Source organism: Corylus avellana, chromosome ca1, assembly GCF_901000735.1.
Source record: "Corylus avellana chromosome ca1, CavTom2PMs-1.0".
Classification (NCBI taxonomy): Eukaryota; Viridiplantae; Streptophyta; class Magnoliopsida; order Fagales; family Betulaceae; genus Corylus; species Corylus avellana.
Window position 1 is genome coordinate 14,033,826 of NC_081541.1, and position 26,960 is coordinate 14,060,785.

Genomic DNA, 26,960 nt, shown 5'->3' on the forward strand with positions numbered 1-26,960 from the left:
TAACCTCATCGATCCTAGGTTTCTCTCTCATCTCTCTCTCTCTCTCTCTATCTCTCTCTATGGGAAGTGAACTAAATTAACTGATGCTCTCTCTCTCTCTCTCTATCCCTCTCGGCTCTCACAGGCTCATAGTCACATTGACCTTCGTGAACGAATCAAGCTGCCTTAGCTGCGTCTCAGTCTCACGACTCTCACGGTTTCACCCCTCGGCAGTAGGTAAAGAAATCTCAATTCTCATATTTGGTAAATTGGTATGAATAGATTTTTGGTCTGTGAGTAGGGACTACTGATTAGTGCTTAGGTTTTTGGTCTATTTTGATTATGTAGTATTGATTATGTTTTTGGTTTTTGGTATTTTTTTTTTGTCTAATTTTGCTCATTAGTTAATTTTGCTGATTTGTAAAAAACTTTTAATGATTTTGCTGATTAGTTAATTTTGTTGATTTTGCTAATTAGTAAAAGGGCCAACTGTTAATGATTTTGCTGGTTTGCTGATTATGCAGTACTGATTAGGTTTCTGGTTTGTGGTCTGATTTTGGGTTTGATTTTGCTGATTATTTAACTTGGGTTGATTTTGCTAATTAGGGCAGTAAAAGGGCCCAACTTTTAATTGATGTAAATGTCAATTAATTATTTGTTTCCTATTTTATAAATTGTTGATTTTTTTTTTTTTCTTCCATTTATTGTAGACTCATGGCTGGTCATTCATCTAGTGGTATGGGTTCTAGTTCTGCTTCATCTACTCCTACTCGTAGTGATAGTACTATGCCTTCCATTGATAATGATACTATTGGATGTGTTGGTGTTGGCACTCAAAACCCTAGTTTAGCTCTCCCACCAAAACCTAAAAAATCTGAGCAAACATCAATGGTTTGGGAACATTTTACCAAGGTAGAGGGGGGTGATCCCGAGGATCCTAAATCACAATGCAATTATTGCAAGAAATTGTTTAGTTGTCACAGTAAAAGGTTAGGTACTTCATCAATGCTAACACATTTGAAGAATACTTGCAAAAAATATTCCAGTAAGTTTGATAAGTCACAATCAAAGTTAAGTTTTGAGGTTAAGAGGGAAGGCCAAATGGCAATGGGAGAAGGAACTGTTGGTAATTTGGTGATTACTAAATACAATGCTGGGAAAATAAGGGAAGCAATTGCGAAGATGATAATTAAGGATGAGTTGCCATTTAGGTTTGTAGAAGGTGAAGGGTTTCGGGATTTCATGAATATAGTTGAGCCTAGGTTTTCAATTCCTTCTCGTTATACTGTGATGAAGGATTGTATTAAGCTCTTCTTGTCTGAGAAGGAAAAGTTGAGGGCAATGTTTATGACAACTGGAGTTCGGGTTTGTCTTACCACTGATACATGGACTTCGGTTCAAAACCTTAATTACATGGTAATCACCTCCCATTTTATTGATAGTGATTGGAACTTACACAAAAGAATTATAAACTTTTGTTTAATTCCTAATCACAAAGCTGATACCATTGGGGAGAAGATTTTGTCGTGTATGCTTGAGTGGGGTATTCGTAACATTTTCACTATCACAGTTGACAATGCTTCTACCAATGATGCTGCTTTGGAGTTTGTGAAGAGGAGAACTGGTAATAAGGAGGGTGCCATATTAGAGAGTCGGTTTATGCATATCAGGTGCTGTGCACACATATTAAATCTTATTGTGACTGATGATTTGAAAGAGGTAGATGACTCCATTGTGAGGGTTAGAAGTGCGGTGAAGTATGTGAAGTCTTCACCTGCAAGATTTGAAAAGTTTAAGGGTTGTATTGAAAGAGAACAAATTTCTTTCAAGGGTTTGTTGTGTCTTGATGTTTCAACTAGATGGAACTCTACATTTTTGATGTTGGAAGGTGCTGAAAAATGTCAATCTGCTTTTCAACTTATGGAAGAGTTTGATAAAAACTTTAAGAGTGCATTGAATGAGGAAAAGAATGAGAAAGAGGGTTTGGGACCTCCTACATGTGTTGATTGGAATCGTATTAGGATTTTTCTTAAGTTTCTCAAACTTTTTTATGATGCCACAATGCGACTTTCGGGGTCTTTATATTGTACATCTAATATGTACTTTCAAGAAGTTTGTGGCATTCAAATGCATTTACAAGAGTATATTAATAGTGATGATTTTGTATTGAGTTCTATGGCAGAGAGGATGATGATGAAGTACAATAAATATTGGGGGGATCTTGAAAACAATGATAAGGTTAACTTGATGATGTTTGTTGCGGTTGTACTTGATCCACGAACCAAATTGGAGTCATTGGAATATTGGTTCAAAGATGTGCTTGGTGACAAGAAATGTGAGGAGATGGTGAAAAAATTGAAGTCATGCCTTAACAAATTATATGATCACTACAATGTTGGACAGAGTTCATCTCAAGTTCAACATGGTAGTGAATTGCTTCAAGGTTCCTCAATGAAAATAGAAGAAACTGAGAGTGCCAACTTTTACTTCATGAATAGGTTTCATAAATACCTAACTTCTAAAGGTGATATGGAAAGCAAATCGGAGATCGATCGATATTTGATGGAGGATGTTGAAAAAGCGAATGTGAATTTCGATATTTTAAATTGGTGGAAGGTGAACTCAACCAAATTCCCAATTCTTGCCAAAATAGCACGAGATGTGTTGGCCATTCCCATTACAACAGTTGCTTCAGAGTCGGCCTTTAGCACAGGAGGACGTGTGTTGGATCCTTTTCGAAGTTCACTGGCCCCAAAAACGGTTGAAGCATTGATATGTGCACAAAACTGGTTAAGATCAAAACCTTTAAGTTCTGACTCAGATGTGGTTGATGATCCTGAAAGTTATAAGCTTGAATCAGGTAAGCTTTTTGATCATTTTAGTTTACTTCTTAATTTGTTTTCCTATTTACAAATTTCATTTAACTATTTCAATTGAGATTGTAATTTTTTTTTGATTCATTCTTTGTAGAAATAACTTTGAAGAATATCAGCATTCTACTTGAGGATGATTAGTGACTTAAAGCTGCATTCTGCTTGGTGGCTGTTGGATTTTGTTGCTAGGAGCCTAGGCCTGGTGGTCTAGTGATTTGTTGGCCAATAGCTTGGATTTTGTAACTTTTATTTTTGATGTAACAGAGTTTTATGTGTGCTTGCCCTTTAAATTTTATTTATGTAATATGTGCAACACTGCAACTGTTAAACATACATTTTATTTGCTTTTTTTTTTTCTTTTTTGGTAGTTGTTTAGTGCCCTACTGTGACACTGTCCAGGTAGAATTATTTTGTAGTTTGATTTTTTGTTTAGTGCTCTATTGTCTACGTAGGGTTATTTTGTAGTTAGATTTTTTGTTTAGTGCCCTACTGTCCAGGACTCCAGGTAGAGTTAGTTAGAGTTATTTGATTCACACACAAAAAAAAATCCAACCATATATTTTATGAAAATTGTAAACAATACAAGACAATGAATTCTTGATGGGTTTTAGTCCAAATGTAGTTTTTAAAAAAAGCTACAAAAAACCAGTTTTAAAAAAAAAATTACAAAAAACCAGTTTTTTCTAAAAAAATTACAAAAAAACCAGGACTTAAATTGAAATTGATCCCATTAAAAATACCCGACCCGCCCCGAGCAACCCGAGCAACCCGCCCCGTTCTACTCGAAAACCCGGCGGTTTTAGTGCATACAACCCGGGTAACGGGTAAGGGTTTATCAAACCCGATGGGCACGGGTCGGGTGGTAAAAAACTCCAAACCCGCCCCGAACCGACCCGTGCCCAGCCCTAGCTACGGGTGCAAGCACTGAATAGGGTGGAAATATGTACGCCATGTTGCGTGATACATTCGGCATGCACAAAGTCAGAGATGACAATAGTGAACCTCGGGTTGAGGCGCATGGAGAGGAAGAACACATTGTGTATGACAAAGCCGATGGAGCTGAAGTACAAAAGTACAAGAAATTGCTTAAAAAGGCAAACAAACCACTTCATGATAAGACCAAACATAGCAAGCTGAGTGCTACTGTACATCTGTACAATTTGAAGTGTGTGGGTGGAGTTAGTAACACGATATTCTCGTGTTTCCTCAAGTTCATCAATCAGTTGCTGTCTGCAGATGATGGAGGCCAAACGGTTTCTAAAGGACATGGGACTCGAGTATGAGAAGATTCCAGCATGTCGCAATAATTGTATGTTGTTCTGGAAGGACAATAAGAACTTAGATTCATGTTTTAAATGTGAAAAATCTAAATAGAATGACAAAATTCATTTGGATGAAGATGGCCACCCCATATCATCTAGTAAAAGACATCCGGTCAAGGTTTTACGGTAGTTTCCTATCATACCATGACTACAGAGGCTTTTTATGTCAGAGCATACTACATTCTATATGAGGTGGCATGCAGAAGGCCGCACTAAGGACGGCGTATTGAGGCATCCAGCCGACGGCGAAGCATGGAAGTCAATCGACAATTTATATCCAGAGTTTTCAGCGGACAGTAGGAGCATAAGATTTGGCCTAACCTCGGATGGATTTAATCCTTTTGGAAACATAAGCACATCCCACAGTACTTGGCCTGTAATGTTTATACCGTACAACCTGCCGCCTTTGAGGTGCATGAAACAAGCGTCTTTCATATTATTCCTGATTATTCCAGACCCAAGTTCACCTGGAATGGATATAGGTGTCTACATGCAACCCTTAATTGAGGAATTACAGCAATTATGGAATGTGGGGGTACGAACATTTGATGTCTCCCTGAAAAAGAATTTCATGCTCCGAGTACAGCTGATGTGGACAATTAATGACTTCCCGGCATACGCGGACTTGTCTGGGTGGCCTACAAGGGGTGGAAAGGCATGCCCTTGATGTATGCATGCAACAAGGTCTAGACGGTTAAAACACAAAAATAAATTTTGCATTATGGGGCATAGGCGATACTTGCCCATGGATCATTCGTGGAGGTGGAATAAAATGACATTTGATGGAAACCAAGAACTAGAATGTGCCCTCGATATGCCAGATGAAGATAAAATCCTAAAATAGTTAGAAGGGATGGTATTTGGGGATGAGAGTGTCGGTAAGTTAGTTAACATTGATAATTCACATGCAAAGAGAAAAATGACTGATAATGTATTGTGAAAGAAGAAAAGTATTTTCTTTCGATTGCCGTACTGAAAGGATAATTTATTGCTGCACAACCTTGATGTCTTGCACATAGAGAAAAATGTGATAGACAATATAATTGGCACAATACTCGACATTAAGGGAAAAACGAAGGACAACCTTCAAGCCCGTAAAGACTTGGAAGAAATGGGTTTGAGACATACACTTCATCCTTTCACGGGTGATGATAAGAGAATCTATATGCCTCATACTTACCACACGATGTCGAAGGAGGATAAAACTAGTTTCCTAAAAGTGCTTCGAAATATAAGGGTGTCAGACGGATATGCCTCGAACATTTTTCGATGTGTAAAACTTAAGGACCGAATGATATCGGGTTTGAAGAGTCATAACAGTCATGTATTGATGCAACAACTTCTCCCGATTGCATTGCGTAGATCACCGCCCGGTAACGTGGTTAGACCTCTGGTTGAGATGTCTACATTCTTCAAGGGCATATGTTCAACGGCATTGACACAAGAGGATATGGCCCGACTTGAGACTGACATCTATATCACTCTGTGCAAGATAGAACATATATTTCCCCCCAGTTTTTTCACCAACATGGCTCACCTTGTCGTGCATCTTGTCTGTGAATGTCAACTCGGTGGACAGGTACAGTATAGGTGGATGTATCCGGCAGAGAGGTAAAATTTCGCGTAAAAAATTAAAATTAAGATTTTGTTGCACTTTATTTATTTAAAAACAATTATTAGATGTAATTTTGACTAATTTTGATATATAGGAGCCTCGGGGGGTTCAAATCTACTGTGTGCAATAAAGCAGCTCCTAAGGGCTGCATTGCGGAGGGCTACGTAGCAACCGAGTTGGTGACGTTCTGTTTGATGTATTTAGAGAACGCATCGACATTTCACAATAGGCCGCAACAAAACCCGGATGGGCCTAAAGGGGGAACCCGAGTTGTCCTTGACCGACTCACGTTGACACATATTCACCGTTACATTATGTTTAACTTAAATGAGTTCCTCTAATTGCGGACGTGAGTATTTTGTAATCAAGATATGCATGTTCATATCATGCAACACCGTTAGTTGTGAATTATAATTAATTGATTTTATTTCAAAATGTAGGATGCACAAGGATTCGATAAAGCAAATTGCAAATAAGGGGCGAACGATGGATGATCAGTGGGAAACCCAACATTTTGAGCAATTTTGCGATTGGCACCATGACTACGTATGATTAATGTCATGCACACCTTGTAAATTCCAAAATATTTCCTCATCGCACTAACTACACTTCATCATTGTATATGACTCGTAAGTCGATTATTCCGACGATCGATGCAGGAAAGATATGGGTGACAAACTAGTAATGTATTGTAGATGGCCGATGATCTCAGCAGTCTAATATAACAAATATGTGGTCAACGGCAAGTTCTTTCGCATTATCGCACATGATGTGGGAAAGAGGTCTCAGAATTGTGGCTCGTGCGTGCCGACTATTGATGGCAAAGTCAAACAAAACTTTTCCATGAAGCATTCTACGACTAAGGAAAAGAATGCTTCTCTAAGAAACATTTTCACAAGAGACAAAACATGGCTAAATTAAACCACATAACAGCAACCAATAAAAAAGAAGCCCCACCGTGACTTGTGAAATCAAGTCATTATTCAACAGATCTCATAACCAAAGGGTTATCTTTAGATAAATTTAGAGAACATGTAGCAACAATGGGATTGGAAAACACTTAAGAGACAGCTACATGGTTTGCAGCATAATCAGAAGGATTCAGAGACGCTTGGATGAATGATAGTATGTACTTCTGCCTAATAAGAAACATATGCTTAGTTAAGGGTATATGACACTTATGAGGAACATACATTATAAACTGACATTAATAGAAGTCCACTAAAAGGTATTATGATGAGTTTGGTATATAGTGTAATAAACATTGATAAGGTGTACCAATGAAAACCTCAAAAAACATAAAATTTGAAGAGAGTAATTGAGAGAAAGATTCAAAGTAGGTTTACACATGGTTTTGTGTATGGATAAAGTCATCAATTGTAGAATTGGTGTGGACTTTATTCCCAACTATGGATAATTGATGTCATTTGCTTGAAAACATAGTAAAATGAAGTCACCCCTAACATGTCGTCTATAAGACTGTAACGCCCCAGAAATTAATTAACTGGTAATTAACTTCACGATTCGTCTCCCAGCCTTATTCCGCAAGGAAAAAGACTTAGGGATCTCTACTTCTCAAAAAGAGAGGATACTAAGTAGCGGAAATATTAAGATTCTATAAACATTAATCATTACAACCAGAGTATCTGCCAAAGATCATCAAAGTAGCTGAAATCACGCTATACACATCATCTTTACAAGGGATCTATTCTATACCTTAATATGCAAGCATGCATCAAAGCTCTTAAGTCTACAGCATAACCCAAAAGTACTGGTTACCATAAGCACCTGCCTAAGCTCTCAATAAGTCCTCAAGCATCTCCTGGATCAAATCCTCTAAGATAATCGGATGTTTCGTGGTATCCATCTTCTGCTAAACTATCTATAAGAGCATAGTTGTACATATGGAGAAAAATGAGAAATAATACAAGGGTAAATTCGATGACTTAGTGAGTATAAATGCACATGAAGTACCCGTCATTAAATGGTGAACTTAGTTACTTATAAAGCACATACAGCATTATGAGGTGACAGTTTATCATGTATGCAATATAGATATAATATATGCTATAATATGAGAATCATGTCATAGTTCAGCAATATGGTCTACTCGAGATATTACTCATTCTCAGCAGGATTGACACTGTCCCGAGTGACCTGTAATACAATACTAGTGCCCCGGATATTGTACGCTACCGTCCATAACACTAGCAGCCCGACCAAGTCTGACCTTGGGTGGCCCACGTTACTAGTGATGTATGTCCTGTAGTGACCAAACATTAGGCAATGGATGTGCTAGTCATGAAACAACCACTGGATCCAAGGCCCCCCCCACACACATTTGACCACAAAAGTTAACCTATATAGCAAGCCTATGGTCGTTATCCTGCACGTACCGGTATACTATGTCATACGATGCAATTAATCTTAGCAGTCTTTTACATGCATGCTTTTACAAATTTCATCATTATCTTGTTAAACAACATACGTTTTCACAAAGAGAGTTTACAGTAGTTCTGAAATGTATTTTATGAGAATTGTAAATATGCATGTTTTATATATATAAAATAGTCGTGCAATGCGGGAAAAGTAACAACAAGTATCCATGTGAGTTTGTACTCACCCGGGTTGTAAGGTTCCTCCATAAAATCTCATTGAGGCTAAATAACCTCGAATATTGAGAAACGGCCTAACATTAGTTCTAAACCCGGGCTAAAACGAACTTAAAACATAAAATAGGGACTGTAGAATGTTGGGCCAAAAAGGCGTTCCTTGGGATGTCTCTGGGCAAGCGCTTGTCCCTTAGGTCAAGCGTTCGGCTAAAGAGGTTCAAGTAAAACCTCATTTGGTCCAACGATCTCCTAAGCCTTCTCAACTGGTCCTAAGGCCACAAAAAGAGTTTTTAACAGGTCCTAACCCAAAACAATGTCTCCATGCATAAATAAATATGCCCAACAAGAATGAAACGCTAACCTATGCTTAAACCAAGATTAAGGGCAACAACATAGCTAGAAGCTCAAAACTACCAACTAAGCTAACTATGAAAATTACTTAAACAACATAACAACTAAGTAAGGAACAAGCTAGGCTTAGAAGATTACCTCCTTGAAGCAAAACCTCCAAAAAATCTCTCATTTTCCTCCAAGAACTCACAAAACTCACAAAATCATTCAAGCATGGGTTCTAAAGGGCAACATGGGCAGAATGAGGCTTAGGGGTCGAGTTGGGAGGGGTATTTATAAGGCTGGCCTATGGGTGCTATATGAGTTATTTTGTGAAGGGGCGAGCGCTCGGGTACTATTTATAGCTTTTGTTAGGCGTTTGGTTCTTATCTAGCAGTCCAAAAATTGGTTAACGAGTGCTCGGGTGGTCTCCTACTGAGCATTTGGTGTACTGTTGGACTTACGCCCGAAAAGCCTGTCTGTACCTTTCTGACGCTCTAAAAAGCATGTCTGTAATTTTGGTCAGCGAGCGCTCGGCCAAAACCAGCGAGCGTTCACAGTTGACTTTTCAGCAATTTGACCAACTGCGCAGTGTTCAGTAAAACAGGCATAACTCTTGTTACGGGTCTTGGAATTGTGCATGGAACCTCATTCCGGAAAGCTCTTTTCGAGAAGAACGTCGTGGTATCTATCCCAATATTTTTGAGTGCATTCTTGGGATTTGAAAATCTAAGATTCCCTATTAAGATGGTGTTTCCAATACTTTCTCGTCTTTTAGGAATTATTCCTTAAACTTCACACCGTAATTGATCTCATACTCATTGATTACCATGAAGCTAATTTTTCAGTATTATAGGCATTGGCACCTTTGTTGAACGTCGGTGCAATAGTAAATTCTTAAAGAGTCCAAGGTCTGACACTTTACCAAATGAGAACTAACCCTAGCATCATAATTATAGTGTACTTAACCCTAATTTATTTTCGGGTATTATAAAGACACATATGGTAAAAAGTGTGGTTAGATAAAATGACATAAGTGTGCACACATCAAGAGTGTTATGATCTAACGACTATCTATAGGATCTCATAGATAATAAGTTGACATGATTCTTTATTTTTATTTTTGTACCAAGATAATCATGTACAACTAGAGTTCATGACCACATATAATAATATGATCAAGTAGGAGATGATAATATGGGGGTGATCACACTTTAATCAGTCTAGTTATCCTTACACTTAATTATCCCCATGGAAGGTAATAACTTTCACAAAGGTTATATGATAAGAGGAACGTGCACAACTCTTGGCCAAGAGTTGTGATTGAGACTCTATAAATAGAGTCCAATGAGAATACTATTTAGACTAATTTTTCCTGCGATTGCTTCTCATATTTTCTCTTAGTCCTCCATTAAATTTTCACCCAAAAGAGAAAAATCATTCGTATGAACTATCAAAATCTTTTATGTTCATATTCAAATACTTTTTATTAATACAAAAATTTCCTATAAAAGAATTCATTGTATGTTTTATAACGTAATCGAGAATTTGGAAAATAAGAAAGTAAGGTTGATGAGAATGATAATAATGCCTACAAAGATAAAGGTGTAGACGTGTTTCTTTTTGTTGGTAGTAAAACATGCAAACTATAAGAAAATGAAGGTTATTTTGAAAAGAATAAATAATTTCTCCAAAATGCCTATCAATAAATCAAATATAAGAATGTCATATTAACAAGAATTATATTAGATTGTTAATCATTTCTAAATATGAAAATAGTCACGTCTGTAAAAATTCAAATGTCCAAGAAAATGTTTGAGTCCGAACACCGCGTAAAAGAAAGGAATAAAGAGGAAAAAAAAAAAAAGTTCTTACATCTTTAGTAATGTTTTCTACACTCATCGGGCGGGGCAGAACTATACAATTAAGAGTGAGGGGCAAAATTTTAAAAATAAAAATTTAGGAGTAAAAATTTAATTTTTGAAGGGATATTTCATAAAAATCCATAAATTTTAGGAGTAAAATTTTAAATTTTAAGGATAATTTTAAAATCTTGGAAAAGGCCTACACAGTTTCGCCCCTCTCACGTCATCAGGCACCACCATCCAAACACCAAATAGGCAATAAGTATTAAGAGTATGTTCAAGATTGTTTTTGAAAAATAGAGTTTTTAAGTCAAAAAGAGTTTTTAGGCTAAAGCTTTATTTTTAAGCTTTTATTAAGTTCGCTTTGGCAATTTGTAGACTTTTTTGACCTTTAAAAACACATTTTATTTTTTTTTACCAATTAAATACTTTTTTTTTAAACAAATTTTTTGAGTGTTAAAAGTATTTTTAGGCCTTTCAAACACAATTTCAAACAGATACTAAGTAAAACTAGTTAAATCTTTTAATAATACTTTCATAAAATAGAAATAAAAATATCTTTAAGTATTTTGAGTAATTTATAAAAATAAAAGAAAGGAATTTTTTTTTTCCGTAGATGCAAAAGCTTTCTCCTAAAAATTATTCTAAAATTCACCATAGTTTTCTATATTTTGACTTTAGGTAAAAGTAAAACAAAATTATTTACTATATAGCACTTTCTAAAAGCTATTTTACCAAAATCCACAGCCAAACAGAAATCAGCGCCCCCTCCCCCTCTTCTCTCTCTCTCTCTCTCCATCTCACACCGCAACAACTCTCTTTTTCAACAGTTTCTCTTTCCTCATCAATGCTCTCTCGGAGCTCGGCTTCTCCTCCTCCTTCTCTACTCACCTCCGCTTCTAGAATTTTCTCTCCTCGTTCTTCTCAATTACAGGTCCCTCTCTCTCCTTTATTTAGTCTTTTAGATTTAATTTTTTTTTCTTTGTATCTGTAATTACAAAATCTCGATCTCTTTAATGTGATAATTTTGTGGTTTTCGTTGAAGGTTAGTTAGTTCTGAGCTTGATTTTAGTGCTCCGATTGGAGTGATTGGTTTGTTCTGTATTATGCGTTTTGAAGTTTGATTTGGCTGGTTTTTGAATATCGGGCTTCGTTTGGCTGCTGAGAAACTGTGGGAAAAGAGGAACGAAGTGAGAATTTGGGATCGTATGGCAACGCCTCCGAATTTTGCAAGTTGTAAATGGAGCTTTCGATTGCTTTTCCATGTTTCCTCAGCTTCCAAACATAGCATTAGGTTTGTGGACTGAGGAGAGGGAAATTTGCACAGATTTTAGATTTAGAGTTTATGTTAGGTTTTAATTATGCATTTGAAAGCTTTTATTAGGGTCCATGTTGTGCTAGAAGTAGCTCTCTGGTTTTCTTGGAGTAAATGTTTATGAATTTGTTATCATTTGGCGCTAGGACGTAAATGGGGATTTAAGATTCGGTGTATTGTTTTGCAGATTTTGATTTTGGGTTAAGGAATTAGGCGGTGGCGGTATGACGATGAGTGAGCGAAAGACCATCGATTTAGAGCAGGGATGGGAATTCATGCAGAAGGGGATTACAAAGCTGAAGAACATTCTAGAAGGGCTGCCCGAGCCACAGTTCAGCTCCGAGGACTACATGATGCTCTACACGTATCCATTTCTATGTTGTTTCTGTAGTTATTGTTGTAATTGTAGTATGCTTCGAAGTTTGAGTTTGATGGAGATGATTATGACCTTGTAATTTTTCCTTTACTTATTACGTACAGAACCATCTATAACATGTGTACTCAGAAGCCTCCTCATGATTACTCCCAACAGCTTTATGACAAGTACCGGGAGTCATTTGAAGAATACATAACTTCGACGGTGAGGAACATTTTATGTATATATGTGTTATTGCATTTACTGTGGCATTGAAGTCACTTGAGTTTGTTGGTGTAACATGAAATGTGAAACGTGGGTTTCTGTGGCTAAAACTAATTGCTGTTGAATATCACGTTGGGAGGTAGGGGATTCAATATAAAAGTTTTAGACTGAAGAGCTCTGTTTTTTTTTTTTTTTTTTTTTCAATGGGTTTCACATTTACTTGTCAATCATTTGTTGCCTTTTCCCCCCACGAAAATGGAATTAGGAAGCTTTGGAAACACAATCTCTCCATATAATCTTATTACTGCTTGTTATGCCATTCTCAGAAGTTTGCTGTCAATTAGGTTCTCAATAGCTACCACTATCTTGAAGAATTAAGAAAGTTTTATTTTTCTTTTCTTTGAGAAGAAAAATTAATGGTATTGTTGTTTGTTTGGGTTTTGAGATTAGTACTATATGTCAGCATTTTTAGTTATTTATTTGGTGTGAGGAAAACGGTGGGGAAAGCCAAATTACCAAGATGTGTAGGATGTTTGTTTGGTCAGGAATTGTCTTATGGAGTTTTAGTTCTAATTTGTTTTACATATGTATTTATGTATATTTATTTCTCATACAATTGACTTTGATGACTTCGAGTCGTGTACAGGTGTTGCCATCTATAAAGGAGAAGCATGATGAATTTATGTTGAGAGAGCTTGTGAAAAGGTGGGCAAACCACAAAGTTATGGTGAGATGGCTTTCTCGTTTCTTCCATTATCTTGATCGATATTTTATCGCTCGGAGGTCACTTCCTCCCCTCAATGAAGTTGGACTCACTTGCTTCCGTGATCAGGTACGTCATGACTAAACCCTGACATGATGATTCCATCCTATTTCATGTTGTATAGATCATTTCATTGCCTCTTGGTACCAGATTCCAAATTAAAACTTTAGACCATCTTCCATCCAATTTGGTGTCTATTTGTTTTTTTTTTTTTTGGAGAATCCAATTTGGTGTTCATTTTCTTCATAAGATATATTAAATCGTGATACAAAGGGTGCATTTGTTCTGATTTCAGGTGTACCAGGAGTTAAATGGGAAAGTAAGAGATGCTGTAATTTCTCTGGTATGTTTGTGCTTTCGCCTAGAATATAGACGACACTTGTATAGTTCCCATATAAGTTTACTTAATTTTTTTTTTTTTTTCCAAATCAGATTGATCAAGAACGTGAGGGAGAGCAGATTGACCGAGCTCTATTGAAGAATGTTTTAGATATATTTGTCGAGATTGGAATGGGGCAAATGGATCAGTATGAAAATGACTTTGAAGCAGCGATGCTTAAAGACACTGCTGCATATTATTCTCGGAAAGCTAATAGCTGGATTTCAGAAGATTCTTGTCCAGATTATATGCTGAAAGTAAGCTTTATATGTTTATGTTATTTGGTACAAAGTAAATTTCTCTGCATATTGAATGAATTCTAACGTGTATTTCCGTATTCTAGGCAGAGGAGTGCTTGAAACGGGAGAAAGACAGGGTTTCTCATTACTTGCATTCTAGTAGTGAGCCAAAGCTACTGGAGGTTTGACCTTTTCCTTTTAGGAAAATAAAATTAGTTCCTAAGTTTTCATGTGATTTCAGTTTAGTCATTCGGTTTTTAATTTCGACAATAAAGTCCTTAGTTTTTCTTTTGGTTTACAATAAGTTTCTCTGTCAACCTACCATCCAATTAAATTAACGGTATGACATGTCGAACCCATCAATTAATGTCACATGGCTTTGATTTAACACGCTATATACCAACTACACATGCCACTTGGCACAATTATTTTAAATTACAAATATACCATAAATTGAAAAATTCAAATATTTTTTTTTTAAAAAAAGAAGAGGTGGCCGACCACCCCTGGAGATGGGTGGGTGGCCACCCCTAATTGATAAGAGGGGCCACCCGTCACCCGTCATCAAACGAGGGATAGTTTCCCCTCTTTGTGAGGGGCAGCCATGAGCAGCCACCCCCACCCCCACCCCCGGTGAAGGGATGTTGCCGCTCATAGCAGAAGGGCTGCCACCCCTCACCAATTAAGGGTGGCCGGCCACCTTTCTTTAATTTTGTTTAGGGTATATTTGTCACATGGCATTTACGTTGGCACATAACGTGTCAAGCGAGAACCACGCGGCATTATTTGATTGGTTTGACGTGGTATACCGTTAATTACTTGGACGGTAGGTTGACAGAGGGAGCTATTTGGAACCAGAGGAAAACCTAAGGACGTAATTGTCGAAATTGAAAACCGAGGAAATAAATTTGATTTTTTTTTCCTTTTTGTTTAATATCCAACTTTTTGGTGTAGTAGTTTAATGGATCGTGATTTATTAGGCTAATGAAAGATTTTTATTAAAGATTTGTTGATTCTTACAGTCCCTTTCCATGTTTTATTACAAAATATGCAAATCTGGCTGTTACTTTGTTATTGTGACTTCTTTTTTCTTCCTTTTAGAAAGTTCAACATGAGTTGTTGTCTGTGTATGCAACCCAACTACTTGAAAAAGATAACTCTGGATGCCATGCATTGCTTAGAGATGACAAGGTACTGGGTGATTATCCTATTATTTAAATGATGTTGCACAAAGTATTTGAAAATCAAGCAACTCCTTATTCTTTCTTATAACCTTATTTTGTCTGGCTTAATGATGTCTAAGGTGGAAGATTTGTCAAGAATGTTCAGGCTCTTTTCTAAAATACCTCGAGGTTTAGATCCTGTTTCCAGCATATTTAAGCAGGTTAGTAGCTTCCAACTTGGGCTTCATCCTCTTCTCTTCTAGTTAAAGGGGGTCTAATGTGTCTTTCTCTCATTAAGTCTCAAAGATTTTCTCTGCTATTCTCTAATGCAGCATGTTACTGCTGAAGGAACGGCCTTGGTCAAACTAGCAGAAGATGCAGCAAGCAACAAGAAGGTCTTTGCTTTGATTTTCCCCTCTTTATTCCATTTTTTTCCTCTTTATTCTGAGAGGTTCATTTTCCACTTATATATCACCGAGGGACAAAATGCAACTCTTATATCCATTACAAAAGAATGATTTTTTTTAGTAATCGAAATATCATTTAAAGTGCAAAAAGCACAACCCATGTATACAAGGAGTATACAACAGAAACACTTAACTAGAAATAGAAAATAAGTCGAGAAATTCATGAAAACTAAGCAAATTAAGACTTGAGGCAGCTGTCTAATGGTAAAGAGTTTTGAAGAAGAAAGACTTTAGTTTCACCACTGTTCTCTCACGGTTTGGAAACATTTATAATTTTCTTCCCTCCAAAGGAACCACAAAAGGCGATATGGAACCATCTTCCACATGACTGCACATTGAGGACTATCTCTTCAACAAACAAAAATGTCTACTTCTCTTCTAGGCATAACCTAAGCTCTAACTAAAGACAACTGAAGATAGCACTTCATAAAGCACTAACGATCTTAGAATCATCAAAGAAGATGATCCATAGTCTCCCAATTCCTTTTGTACATACAACACCAGTCAACGACAATGACACGCTGTTTCTTAGGTTATTCGTGGTGAGGATCTTCCCTGGGGCGGTAGTCCAAAAAATGCTGCTCTCAGGGAACATTATGTCGCCAAATACTCTTCCAAGGACAAGGGGTGTTCTCATGAGGTACGGGGACGTTATTGACAGATCTAACATCAAACAACCTCTCTTGGAAGGGACGCAACGTAGTTTGTTTTTGCACCTCCCTATTTCAATTAGAGGGAATACAACATATTGAAAAACGAAATAAAGATATCCACCTCCTAATCATGAGCTACTCTAATAAAGCTTATATTCCACTGGCTAAAACCACTAGATATCTTCTTCTTCTTCTTCTTCTTCTTCTTCCCCCCCTTTCTTTTTGTTATAATTATTGATAAGTAAAGAACTACTAGGTAACTCCAAGTAGTCTACCACTAAAGCATCTTTTATGTGACCAATACTATACAAAACCGCGAAAGATTCCTTAAGTTCTTGATCCCCGCACCACTAGTCGTGCTAGAATCTAATCTTGAAACCATTACCCACCTCAAACTTGGTATGACTAGAAAATTCCCCCCCAAATCCTCTTGATATTTTTCTATAACTGCACCCAATACGACCCATAAACCTCATTAAAACACCACCCACTCCACGAGCTGTCATACTTATTGTACACTGCGACTCACCATAAGGCGTATCTCTCATGCACATAACGCTAAAGATACTCCCCCAAACTCCCTGCAACTCGAAATACTGGTTGACCCATCAACATTATTGACATTACCCATAGGAACCAATTATGACTTGTGCAGATTAATTTTCAAACCGGATGCAGCTTCAAAGCATAAGAATAAGGCACACATATAACATATGTGATATGGGTTAGCCTTGTAAAAAATCACCTCCTCAACAAGTACAAAAGGAACTCCCAATTAACATGATCGTGGCCTTCTCAATATCCAGTTTGCAAAGCGCACCTGCAACACCAAATTTGATCCTGTTATTCAAACACTCATTAGCTATAAGAACGAAGTCTAGAAAGCTATAACAAACACATTATGGGGTTTCAAAATAATCTTCTCTACATTCTTTTTTGACTTATGGGCTAGGACTTTGGCAATAATCTTATAAACCTCACTTACGAGACTAATAGGTTTAAATCTTTAACATGAACCGCCTCGGGCTTCTTTGGAATGAGAGCAATAAAAGTAGCATTAGGGCTTTTTCCAAACTAACCTCTAGCATGAAAATCATGGAATACCCTCATAACATCTTCTTTAATCACATCCCAACACGGTTGGAAGAAGGCCATAGTAAAACCATTAGGGTCCGACGCCTTATTACTATTCATACCTTTTGCCACCTCCAACACCTCAGTCTCCTCAAACAGTCTCTCTAACCAAGTTTGACTCCACATCAATGGAGTCAAAAGTGAGAATATCAAGTTTGGGCCGCCAAATAAATTGTTCTGTAAACAATTTGTTATAGAAAAGCACAATGTGTTCTCTCTCAGAATGATCAGAGGAAACTGAACCATTGACCAACAACGACTCAATGGAGTTGTTTCTTCTATTGGAGTTAAGCTACTCGATGGAAAAATTATGTGCATTTGTCCCCTTATCTTTGCCAAAGAGCCCTCGAGTTTTGCCTCCAACTCATCTCCAATAAGGTTACCCTCTCCAAAGCACCAAAAACCATGTGTTTCCTCAGCTTCTCTTCATCATGTCACTCTCTTCTCCGCCATACCATCAAGAATACTTAACTCCTCCAAGAGATTCTAGTTTGCAACATTGCCAAACACCTGCTCGTTCCAAAGTTTTAAATCAGCTTTCAAAGCCTTAAGTTTCTGAGCCAAAGTGAAGCTCGGGGAGCCTTGAAAAGTTAGGAAGACCACGACTGTTTCACTCTGTCCTTGAAGCATTTGGCCTTTAACCTCGTGTTCTGGAACTTGAAATATCTTCTACCGCTTTGAATGCCTCCACAATCGAGGAGAATGGAAAAATGGTATGAGTAAAGTCTAGGCAACCTCTTATGAGACATATAAGAAAAATGGGGTTCCATACTAGAAATCTATTACTTTTGAACCAAGAGGGGGGATCCTGGTTATTAGACCATGTAAAATTCCCTCCAACAAGGAGAATATCCATAAGACCATGATAAAAAATAGTCTGAAAACTCCATTATAGCGGGACAAAAATGGGCCTCACCCGATCTTTCACTAGGAAATTGAGCAACATTGAAGTCACCCCAATGCACCACAACAAGTTCCACCAACTAATCAAGCCAGCCAGTTCCTCCCATAAGCCCCTTCTATCAGAATCACAATTAGGCCCGAAGACACCCGCCAAAGGTCAAGAGAAGCCATCTTCAACATTTCTAAAGGAGCAACCTGGAGTAAACTCCCTTACATACTCTTCAACTTTATCCACCACACTTCTATATCGCATAATCAAGATACCACCGGAGGCCCCTCTAGATGCTGAGTAACACCAATCTGTGTTGACATCCCCACAATCTACGCACAACACTATAAGAAATGAGCTACGGTTTAGATTCTTGCTAACAAATAATATATGCCTTCCATTGTCTGTGTTGGTTCTTGACTCTAAGGTGTTTGCCAACTTCATTCAACTTGATAATATACCTTACGCTTCATAAAAACCAAGCATTGCCCTCCCCTTGGCTTTGCCTCGACTAGAACTACCACCTTTCGAATCATAGTTGATGGAGCATAACCTTTTTGATTTTCTATTTTCTTTATTACCTAGCTTGGAACTAGAGCCCAACTTGTTCAAAGAATGTCCCTTTTTGACGACAGTTAGCAAGGCCATGAATTCCTCTTTAGCTTGGGTTTCACACAATACCCCCACACAACGTCTAATTTCCCTCACTTTCTGTAAAACCCAAGCTAAAGACCTATAGGTGTCTCCATCGAGGGGATGGGGGGTAAGAACTCAACAGGATGGGTTCCACCCCAAAGAAAACTTCCAAATCCAAGCAGAGCAGTGTTGCATCAACAACAGAGATAGGGCTAGGTTCATCACCTTAGTCTCCCAGAGGCGCAAAAGCATTATAAGGTCAACCAGACCAACTAAAATAATGTAGTAGTTAATGAATGATAAAAGATAACATTAATTAAAAATTTAATTTTTGCAGACATGTTTGGTCCCAATTCTAAAATAACAACATAATTATTGAAAGTTCTTTCTTGTGCCACTGCACTTATTTAAAATAAAATTAGAGTTTCATGTTATAATCTCTAATGATCTCCTAATCCCTCATCCCAGCCTCCTATTCCTTGCTATCATAGCCTGAAAGCAAAATAGTAATAGTACAGAGTGAGCAGAAAGAGTTAGTAAGTAAAATTCCCAACCAACAAAATAGTTGGGTTAAATTCATTTTCTTTAAAACATTTTCTTCTTTAAAATCATATTAAAACATGTTTGGTACTTCTATAACATATGCATATGTATAACGTAGACACTACAATAGATAACTTAGCCCTCATCACGTCATTTCTCAGACAAACAGGGCCAAACACATTACCTTTGCTAGGCTTAACTTCCCGTAAATAGCAATTTTTTTGACTTGCACACTTTGCCATCGATATTTAAATCTGGAAGCCCAATGCTAAGAGGGACCATTGCTACGTCATCACCAACCGTGTCTAATGGAAATGGAAGAGGTAAGTGTTGTGGAAGTGCAATCATGAGCTTCTCCTTACACAAAAGGGCTTTGGCATGCAACAACTCTCCCACTAGGTCCTCCACAAAATTATGGGCAACTCCTGTGCCGTCAATGATTGCCGGCAGAGTCACCAACTCACACTTGATTGAGCGAAGCTCATAACCGCCTGACCTGCTATTGAACTTGAGCCTTGATCCGAAGAAGAAGACCCCCCCAACCCACCACTCTCTCACCAGTATCGTCGTGGGCTTAACATGTATTCGAGTCTTTTTTTTTTTTTTTTTTTTTTAAAAAAAAAAAAAAAAAAAAACAATATGGGCTTGGGCCTGCTTCAAAATCATACACCCTTATCCACCTTAGCTGAAGCCTGTTCTGAATTTGTTTTACCTATCGGCTGATGGGCTTTCTGCAAATTTAGCCTTGGACACCTACAACTAAATTAAAAACGAGTTGGGTCTGCTTCGAACTCAAGCACTTCTCCAACTTAGTTGAAGCCCGCTCCACATCTGCGAAAATGGGGTGGGCGTGCGCTGCATGACTGGGCTTTTCCTTTACAAATTTGGCATGGTCCACTTTATAAAACTCTGTCAGCCCCATAGAGCACTAGCCCTCATTCACCTTTGCTAAAACCTAGTTCACTTCCCCTATTCTACTCGTACTGCCATGTCTCTTACCATAGTGGGAATAAAAGGGGTCAGATACTACAACGTTACCATCGCGGGCATTGTTCTTGTATATAGGAGGTGGTATGACAACAATTGTTCGAGCGCAGCCCTCCTGGCTGGACGAAGCGCGCACCGTACAATTCGCCTAATGAACTAGGTTCATCATCACCCCTGGTGATGACTTGCTCCTTGTTTTAGTTTCGCCCTCCCTAGAACCTCTGCATAGGGCCTACTTAGCGCACCTTCCTCCCGCGTCTTCCCCATTGACACCGTTGGAGCACTGCCTGCACCATTGAGTTGTTGTGGAAATGGAGCTTGTCTGTTCGGGATTCCAATGAAACCTCGCTGACCACCACTCTTGTATTCCATCACCGCCAAATACCAGCTAGACTTGTTCGAACATCGTTGTATTGAAAAGACCTTGTTCCCATTACTCGGTGATTTAGCAAACTCGGTCGTTATTTCTCCCTGGACCAAGATCTCCACACGGACGACAACCAAACCACATTCATCTTGCCCACATGCATTGTTTGAGCTACCCCTCGACTTCTTTCAACTATACGCAAGCCTGAGCCCCCTTCTGGAACCGAAAGCTCAAAAATCTTGGTCTCTACACAAAACCAACTCAAGAACCCCATCAAAAACAACCAAGCTAGAACTGAGATGACACAATATATATATATATAGTCAGCACATGCTTATGTGCAACAACGTAAGGGGGGGAGAGAGAGAGAGAGACTTTTATAGTGTAAAAAAGAATGAATTATTTAGACATATTTCCATTTTACAAGATTCAAGATTAGATATCTTTGGTTTACTTTTTTTTTCTTAATGAGTATGTGTCATTATGAGGCACTTGATTGTGAGTCATTTTGTAGGCGTTCATTTCTTAGTAAACAATGGGGTCTCTAGCAGATAAGTTAGTTGCCAGAGGCCTTAAGGCTATATTATAATTTGTTCCTTGTTTTGAGCAATTTTTTGGACGGTGAGTTCTAGTAGGCCAAATTTGAATAAGTTTCAGAGATTTGATTGAAAAATATGGAAATATAAAATAAAACTGATTAAGGTAGAAAGGTAAGCACAACATGAATAAATTAAATTGGTTGCATTAATGGGCTTAGAAAATTTTGAATGAAACTTTTATGCATAATGCAAACAGATTTGTTCTAATTGATAGTCATAATTAGTATATCCGTAAAGTGTATGGTCATCATAGCGTATATGGGTGGCTGTGTGGCATCTTTTGAAATTGAATTTTTGTAGATTCTGCAATTATTAATTGCAATGACTGATGTTAATCATATAAAAATATATAATGATTAAATAAACAACCCGAGTGGATTGAAGGAATTAAAGGTGCTAGGGACAATCATTACTGGATTTTCATCCAGTCTTTCTTTTTTTGGCCGTTATTACAATGAGACTTGATATTCGTCCGATCCATCTATTTTTCAAATTCACTATTAGATCTGTACGATTGAAAAACAACATAGATGGAGATAGATGAGAGATGAAAAAATAGCATCTCTCTTATTACAATGTTTCATTAGTTAATATTCTATATATCCTGGAAACATGCATCCTGTTACTAGACAGGAGTGCTTTGTTTTCTTGGTGCCTTTTCTCCTTTTTCCTGGAACACTAACAAAAAAATTCTAATAGAAAATCAGGCCTTGTAAGTTGTAAGTAAGCTGAATAGTGTTTTCCAATCACCTTCTCTCTAACTTTACGTTATTGGTAGATCTTTTAAATGGAGTTGATTTTCTCTAATGGAGAGCGTCCATTTAGTAGTACCAACCACGACCAATAGTAGGGGCGCGTATAGGCTTTAACTTTGAGCCTCTCATTAAATACCAGTCACATTGCATTCCATCTTATAATTAGTGAAATATAATATTTAGATCTTTCGAATGTTTAGATCAGTGACTTATCGCAAGCCATTGCATAACCTCCTTCTTCTTCTTCTTATTTTTTCTCCTGATCTTTTTATGTACACCATAGTCTCTAACCTTTCATTTTGCTTTTATGTTCACCATAGTTTTTTCTTTTCTGATTTCACAGGCAGAGAAGAAGGATGTGGTTGGTTTGCAGGAACAGGTAACTGTATGAAGTTTGTTCTTGTAGAATTTGTCTGGACTGTTCAATGATTGAAAACTGATATAGGGTGTGCTCTTCAGGTTTTTGTTAGAAAAGTGATTGAGCTGCATGACAAATACCTAGCATATGTGAATGATTGTTTCCAAAACCATACTCTTTTTCACAAGGTTTGTATTAGAGAATGGCTTCAAGTTTTGTCATGATGGCACTCGTATGATCCTCTACATCTAAATGTTCCTTCAATTATTGTAGGCACTCAAGGAGGCTTTTGAGGTCTTCTGCAACAAGGGTGTTGCTGGAAGCTCAAGTGCAGAACTACTTGCTACTTTTTGTGATAACATTCTTAAGAAAGGCGGAAGCGAGAAACTGAGCGATGAAGCCATTGAAGAAACACTTGAAAAGGTCTTACATACTCCTAATGAGTTATTCTATTTAACGTCTAATAGACATATTTAAGAACGTCATAATTTTTTTTTTTTTCGCCCGCAGGTAGTAAAGTTGCTTGCTTATATTAGCGACAAAGATCTGTTCGCAGAATTTTACAGGTACAGTCTTTTTGTTCAGATGATTGGTTGCCTTTAGTCGGTTATTTTAAAAATTGGAAACACTGATGATTGCTTTACTTACATTAGTGATAACGAGCTGTTTGCTGAATTCTATAGTTATATGGTCTTTTTCTCGAATGATTGGTTGTCTTCCATCAATTATAGTAATAATTGAAAGCACATTGATGATTGCGTTGTTTTTACTTTAAAATGAGAAGCTTTAGATGATTAATTATGTTGCATGATTGCTGGCAGAAAGAAGCTTGCTCGACGGCTTCTTTTTGATAAGAGTGCAAATGATGACCATGAGAGGAGTATTTTGACAAAGCTTAAGCAGCAATGTGGTGGTCAGTTCACCTCAAAGATGGAGGGAATGGTCAGTTGCCTTGTAATCTCTTGTGAATTGAAACCTTAGATGTTAATTAAGTACAATTTTTATATTGATGGGTCCCAATATTTCATCAGTATTTCAATATCCAATATGGTACTGGTAGAGACTTTTTCATTTTATATTTTTTTTTCTTTCTTGTAGGTTACAGATTTAACATTGGCTAGGGAAAATCAGACCAGCTTTGAGGACTATCTAAACAATAATCCACACACAAATCCAGGGATTGACTTGACTGTTACTGTTTTGACTACTGGCTTCTGGCCAAGTTACAAGTCTTTTGACCTCAACCTTCCACCCGAGATGGTAATTTGGAATTTTTTGTTGATATTATATAAATATGCAAGGTTCATCATTTTTTGGATGTTGCTGACATCCTCTCTCTTTTATTCTTAGGTAAAGTGTGTTGAAGTTTTCCGCGAATTTTATCAAACAAAAACAAAGCACAGAAAACTTACATGGATATACTCCTTGGGTACTTGTAACATCAGTGGGAAATTTGAACCCAAAACTATGGAACTGATTGTGACCACTGTTCAGGTGATGTATTCACAAAATTTTCTGTTCTACAAATGCTTTTTTGTGGGATTGAGTTCTGGTGTGGATTTCTTTATGCTAATATAGAGGGTTTTTTCTGGGACAGGCTTCGGCGCTCTTACTTTTCAATTCCTCAGATAGGTTGAGTTATTCAGACATCATGACTGAATTGAACTTGACCGATGATGACGTTGTGAGACTGCTCCACTCCTTGTCATGTGCCAAGTATAAGATTCTGAACAAGGAGCCGAACACAAAAACAATATCTCCTACTGATTACTTCGAGTTCAACTCAAAGTTCACCGACAAAATGAGGAGGATCAAGGTACTTGGATATTTTCTGAATATCTTGTTCTAGTTTAAGTTACTGATGGTGCTGGTGATAACGTGAATATATCTTCTTCAGATTCCTCTGCCTCCTGTTGACGAGAAGAAGAAAGTAATAGAAGATGTTGACAAGGATAGACGGTATGCTATTGATGCCTCAATTGTGCGCATCATGAAGAGCCGTAAAGTTTTAGGTCACCAGCAGTTGGTCATGGAATGTGTTGAGCAGTTGGGTCGCATGTTCAAGGTTTTCTAATAACACTTCTTGTCCTCTCATATACAATCTATTTCATGTTTCTTTTGATCACTTTTAACTGACTGTTGTTTCTTGAATGTGAGCTTGCAGCCTGATTTCAAGGCAATAAAGAAGCGCATCGAAGATCTGATCACTCGAGACTATCTGGAAAGAGACAAAGATAACCCCAATTTGTTCAGATATTTGGCATGATGACCCACTCCCACTCGATTATCACCCAATGGATTGATGCTAATGCCGCTGCAAATAGCAAAGACAAGTTCTTGGTGGAAACGTAAATGCCACTATTGTGAGGTGTCCCTTTTGGCGATTGCTTAGAGGCAGCAACTAAGAATGCTTGTACATTTTGCCTTGGAAGCCAGGCATGGCATGGACAACTACTGTAGATTGTGCGCGCATGTTGGAGAAATTGTAATTTGATTCCATAAAGTGGTCCAGTGCACCGGTTGGATCCCGTCCTGTAACTTTTGTGTTGTAATTCACTGCACTACCCGTCCCATGACGTTAGATCAAGCTTGTTTTTAAATGCTTATTTGCACCACCCACCCCCCCCCCCTGTGCCTGAAAAGAAATGTGTATCTTTCATTTTATTTTTTTCTCCCAATTGCATTTTGATTCTCAGTCTTGGAAATTATCCGAAGACCCCATTGCGCTCGTTTTTTATGCATTACTCAAGCTTGTTTTTAGTGCAGACAATTTTAGTACCCTATGCTAAAACGGGCATAGAGAAATGATAAAAATCATTCTCTCAACCATCTGCATTTACTTCTTTTTCAAAAATAAATGTTAATTCTCCTCCATTTAAGATTGTAGATATCATATGGTCAAACTATATATAAAAGAAGAATACAAATTTCCTTGGGCATATTTGGGGCCAGGTGGATCCTCTCGAAATGATCATTCGGAGACTATTTTCTCCAGCCGTGAGATGCAAAAATGGAAAGCAGCTAGCTTTCACTAAGATTTGCAATTTGGTCATGCATGATGATGAAAATTTGAGTGCTTTTTTAACCAATTTGACACGGCATAAGACCTTAGGCACTAGGCAGGCAATCAAATTGTGATTAGTAAAATGTGCAAGAGTAACTTCTTGCAACCCTAAGGGTGAACACAGATTCCAAACAATGAGAGGAATTAAAACCATTTTACCATTAACAGTTTTGGTTGTTATAGGGCCATGACCAACGAAAAAATGTTGGGCAAATTTGTAGCTAATTCATACAAACCAATATAATAAAGTGATATGTGTCTCATACCTATTAAAAAAATGTAACACGTTTTTTGTCCAAAAACATTAGCCACATATACACCATGACCATAAAATGACTAGTCAATTTGAAACTTCCCTAAAATTTCTTATAAAACTCACTTTCACTTAGTAACTAAACAATGTGTGACTTAAAACTAATGACTATTTTTATAAAACACTCACTCTACGTGAGCTACTCCTCATTATTCCAAATATGGGACTGATGGTTATAGTTGGTGCTTGATTAACACACGTGTAAAAGAAGTGTTGCAAGCAAGGTGGTTCAATGAATGTGTATGAACAAACAGAAGTGCCAAAATTTCAATTTTGTTTTATGCAAACACGAAAGTGAATGGAGCAAACTTAACGGTTCTCTTGACATTCCCAAGCTCGAAGCAACAAATGGGTCTCCTACTCTTTTGTGTGGCTTTTCTCTCTTCCAATGGTTCAACATTTTGGTCTTCAACAAATTATTTCTTTAAGCATGCATGTTTGGTGTGGGCAATTCAAGCTTCTCTCAAGCATGGAATTTGGGACCCATTTGATGAGATCACCCTCCTCTTGCCACCCAATTAGCCCCAAAAGATTTCTTGAAAAAGATATTTAGTTTGGGGGAGAGGTGGTGAAGTTCCCACAATAACTAATGGTAATGCAAGTTAGGAACAGCACACCTTTACTTGCGTGAGCACTAGGGTTTTAGCTAGTGGCCGGTGTTGTCATTTTTCAAAAGCCATGAATGAGTCAAACATGTGTTCTAGCCTCACCAAAATTAAAAGGTTGTTCCACTGTTGGAGTTACACTCGATTTGCTTTCTTCTTGAGTATTAAGATCCAAGATTGGAAGGGGTAACAAGTTTCTTATAATCGAGAAAACAACTCAATCTGCTTCGAAAGATGTTTCTCTGTAATTATCTAGACGCTAGTTATTATGATCTTAAGTGTCTCACATGCCTTAAATATATTAGTAATCATTCGTATATAAGCTCTGGCTTGAGCACCATCTCCATGCAATCCAATTTTTAAGGATGAGTTTTACATGATATTAGAGTTACACTCGATTTGCTTTCTTGTTCTTGAGTTTTAAGATCCGAGAATGGAAGGGGTAACAAGTTTCTTATAATAGAGCAAATAACTCAATTCCCTTGAAAAAAATGTTTCTCTGGAATTATTTAGACGCTATGTTATGATCTTAAGCGTCCCACATGGCTTAAA

General features: G+C 37.5%; 2 protein-coding genes across 2 annotated transcripts; both read left to right on the forward strand.

The window, feature by feature from the left end:
- Nucleotides 1–693: 693 nt before the first annotated feature.
- On the forward strand, nt 694–2,149 carry LOC132187729 (zinc finger BED domain-containing protein RICESLEEPER 2-like). Its single transcript, XM_059602183.1, has 2 exons — nt 694–1,993; nt 2,133–2,149. The coding sequence occupies exons 1-2, from the start codon at nt 694–696 to the stop codon at nt 2,147–2,149; spliced, it is 1,317 nt and encodes a 438-aa protein (XP_059458166.1).
- A 9,205-nt stretch (nt 2,150–11,354) lies between these two features.
- Nucleotides 11,355–25,026, forward strand: LOC132178022 (cullin-1). Its single transcript, XM_059590491.1, has 20 exons — nt 11,355–11,530; nt 12,099–12,275; nt 12,392–12,491; nt 13,138–13,323; nt 13,550–13,597; nt 13,687–13,890; nt 13,977–14,054; nt 14,974–15,063; nt 15,176–15,256; nt 15,368–15,430; nt 22,412–22,447; nt 22,528–22,614; nt 22,700–22,849; nt 22,937–22,992; nt 23,248–23,368; nt 23,525–23,686; nt 23,777–23,920; nt 24,024–24,242; nt 24,324–24,491; nt 24,591–25,026. Exons 2-20 carry the CDS (start codon nt 12,136–12,138, stop codon nt 24,690–24,692), a joined length of 2,235 nt encoding a protein of 744 aa, XP_059446474.1. The 5' UTR covers nt 11,355–11,530; nt 12,099–12,135; the 3' UTR covers nt 24,693–25,026.
- The last annotated feature ends 1,934 nt before the right edge of the window (nt 25,027–26,960 follow it).

What these genes read in the sequence shown, in the direction of transcription:
- LOC132187729 (XM_059602183.1), top strand. Translation starts at nt 694, where the DNA reads ATGGCTGGTCATTCATCTAGTGGTATGGGTTCTAGTTCTGCTTCATCT.
- LOC132178022 (XM_059590491.1), top strand. Translation starts at nt 12,136, where the DNA reads ATGACGATGAGTGAGCGAAAGACCATCGATTTAGAGCAGGGATGGGAA. An exon ending in GAGATGCTGTAATTTCTCTG is followed by an intron (nt 13,598 to 13,686) that starts GTATGTTTGTGC and finishes TTTCCAAATCAG; the next exon opens with ATTGATCAAGAACGTGAGGG. An exon ending in CATTGCTTAGAGATGACAAG is followed by an intron (nt 15,064 to 15,175) that starts GTACTGGGTGAT and finishes ATGATGTCTAAG; the next exon opens with GTGGAAGATTTGTCAAGAAT.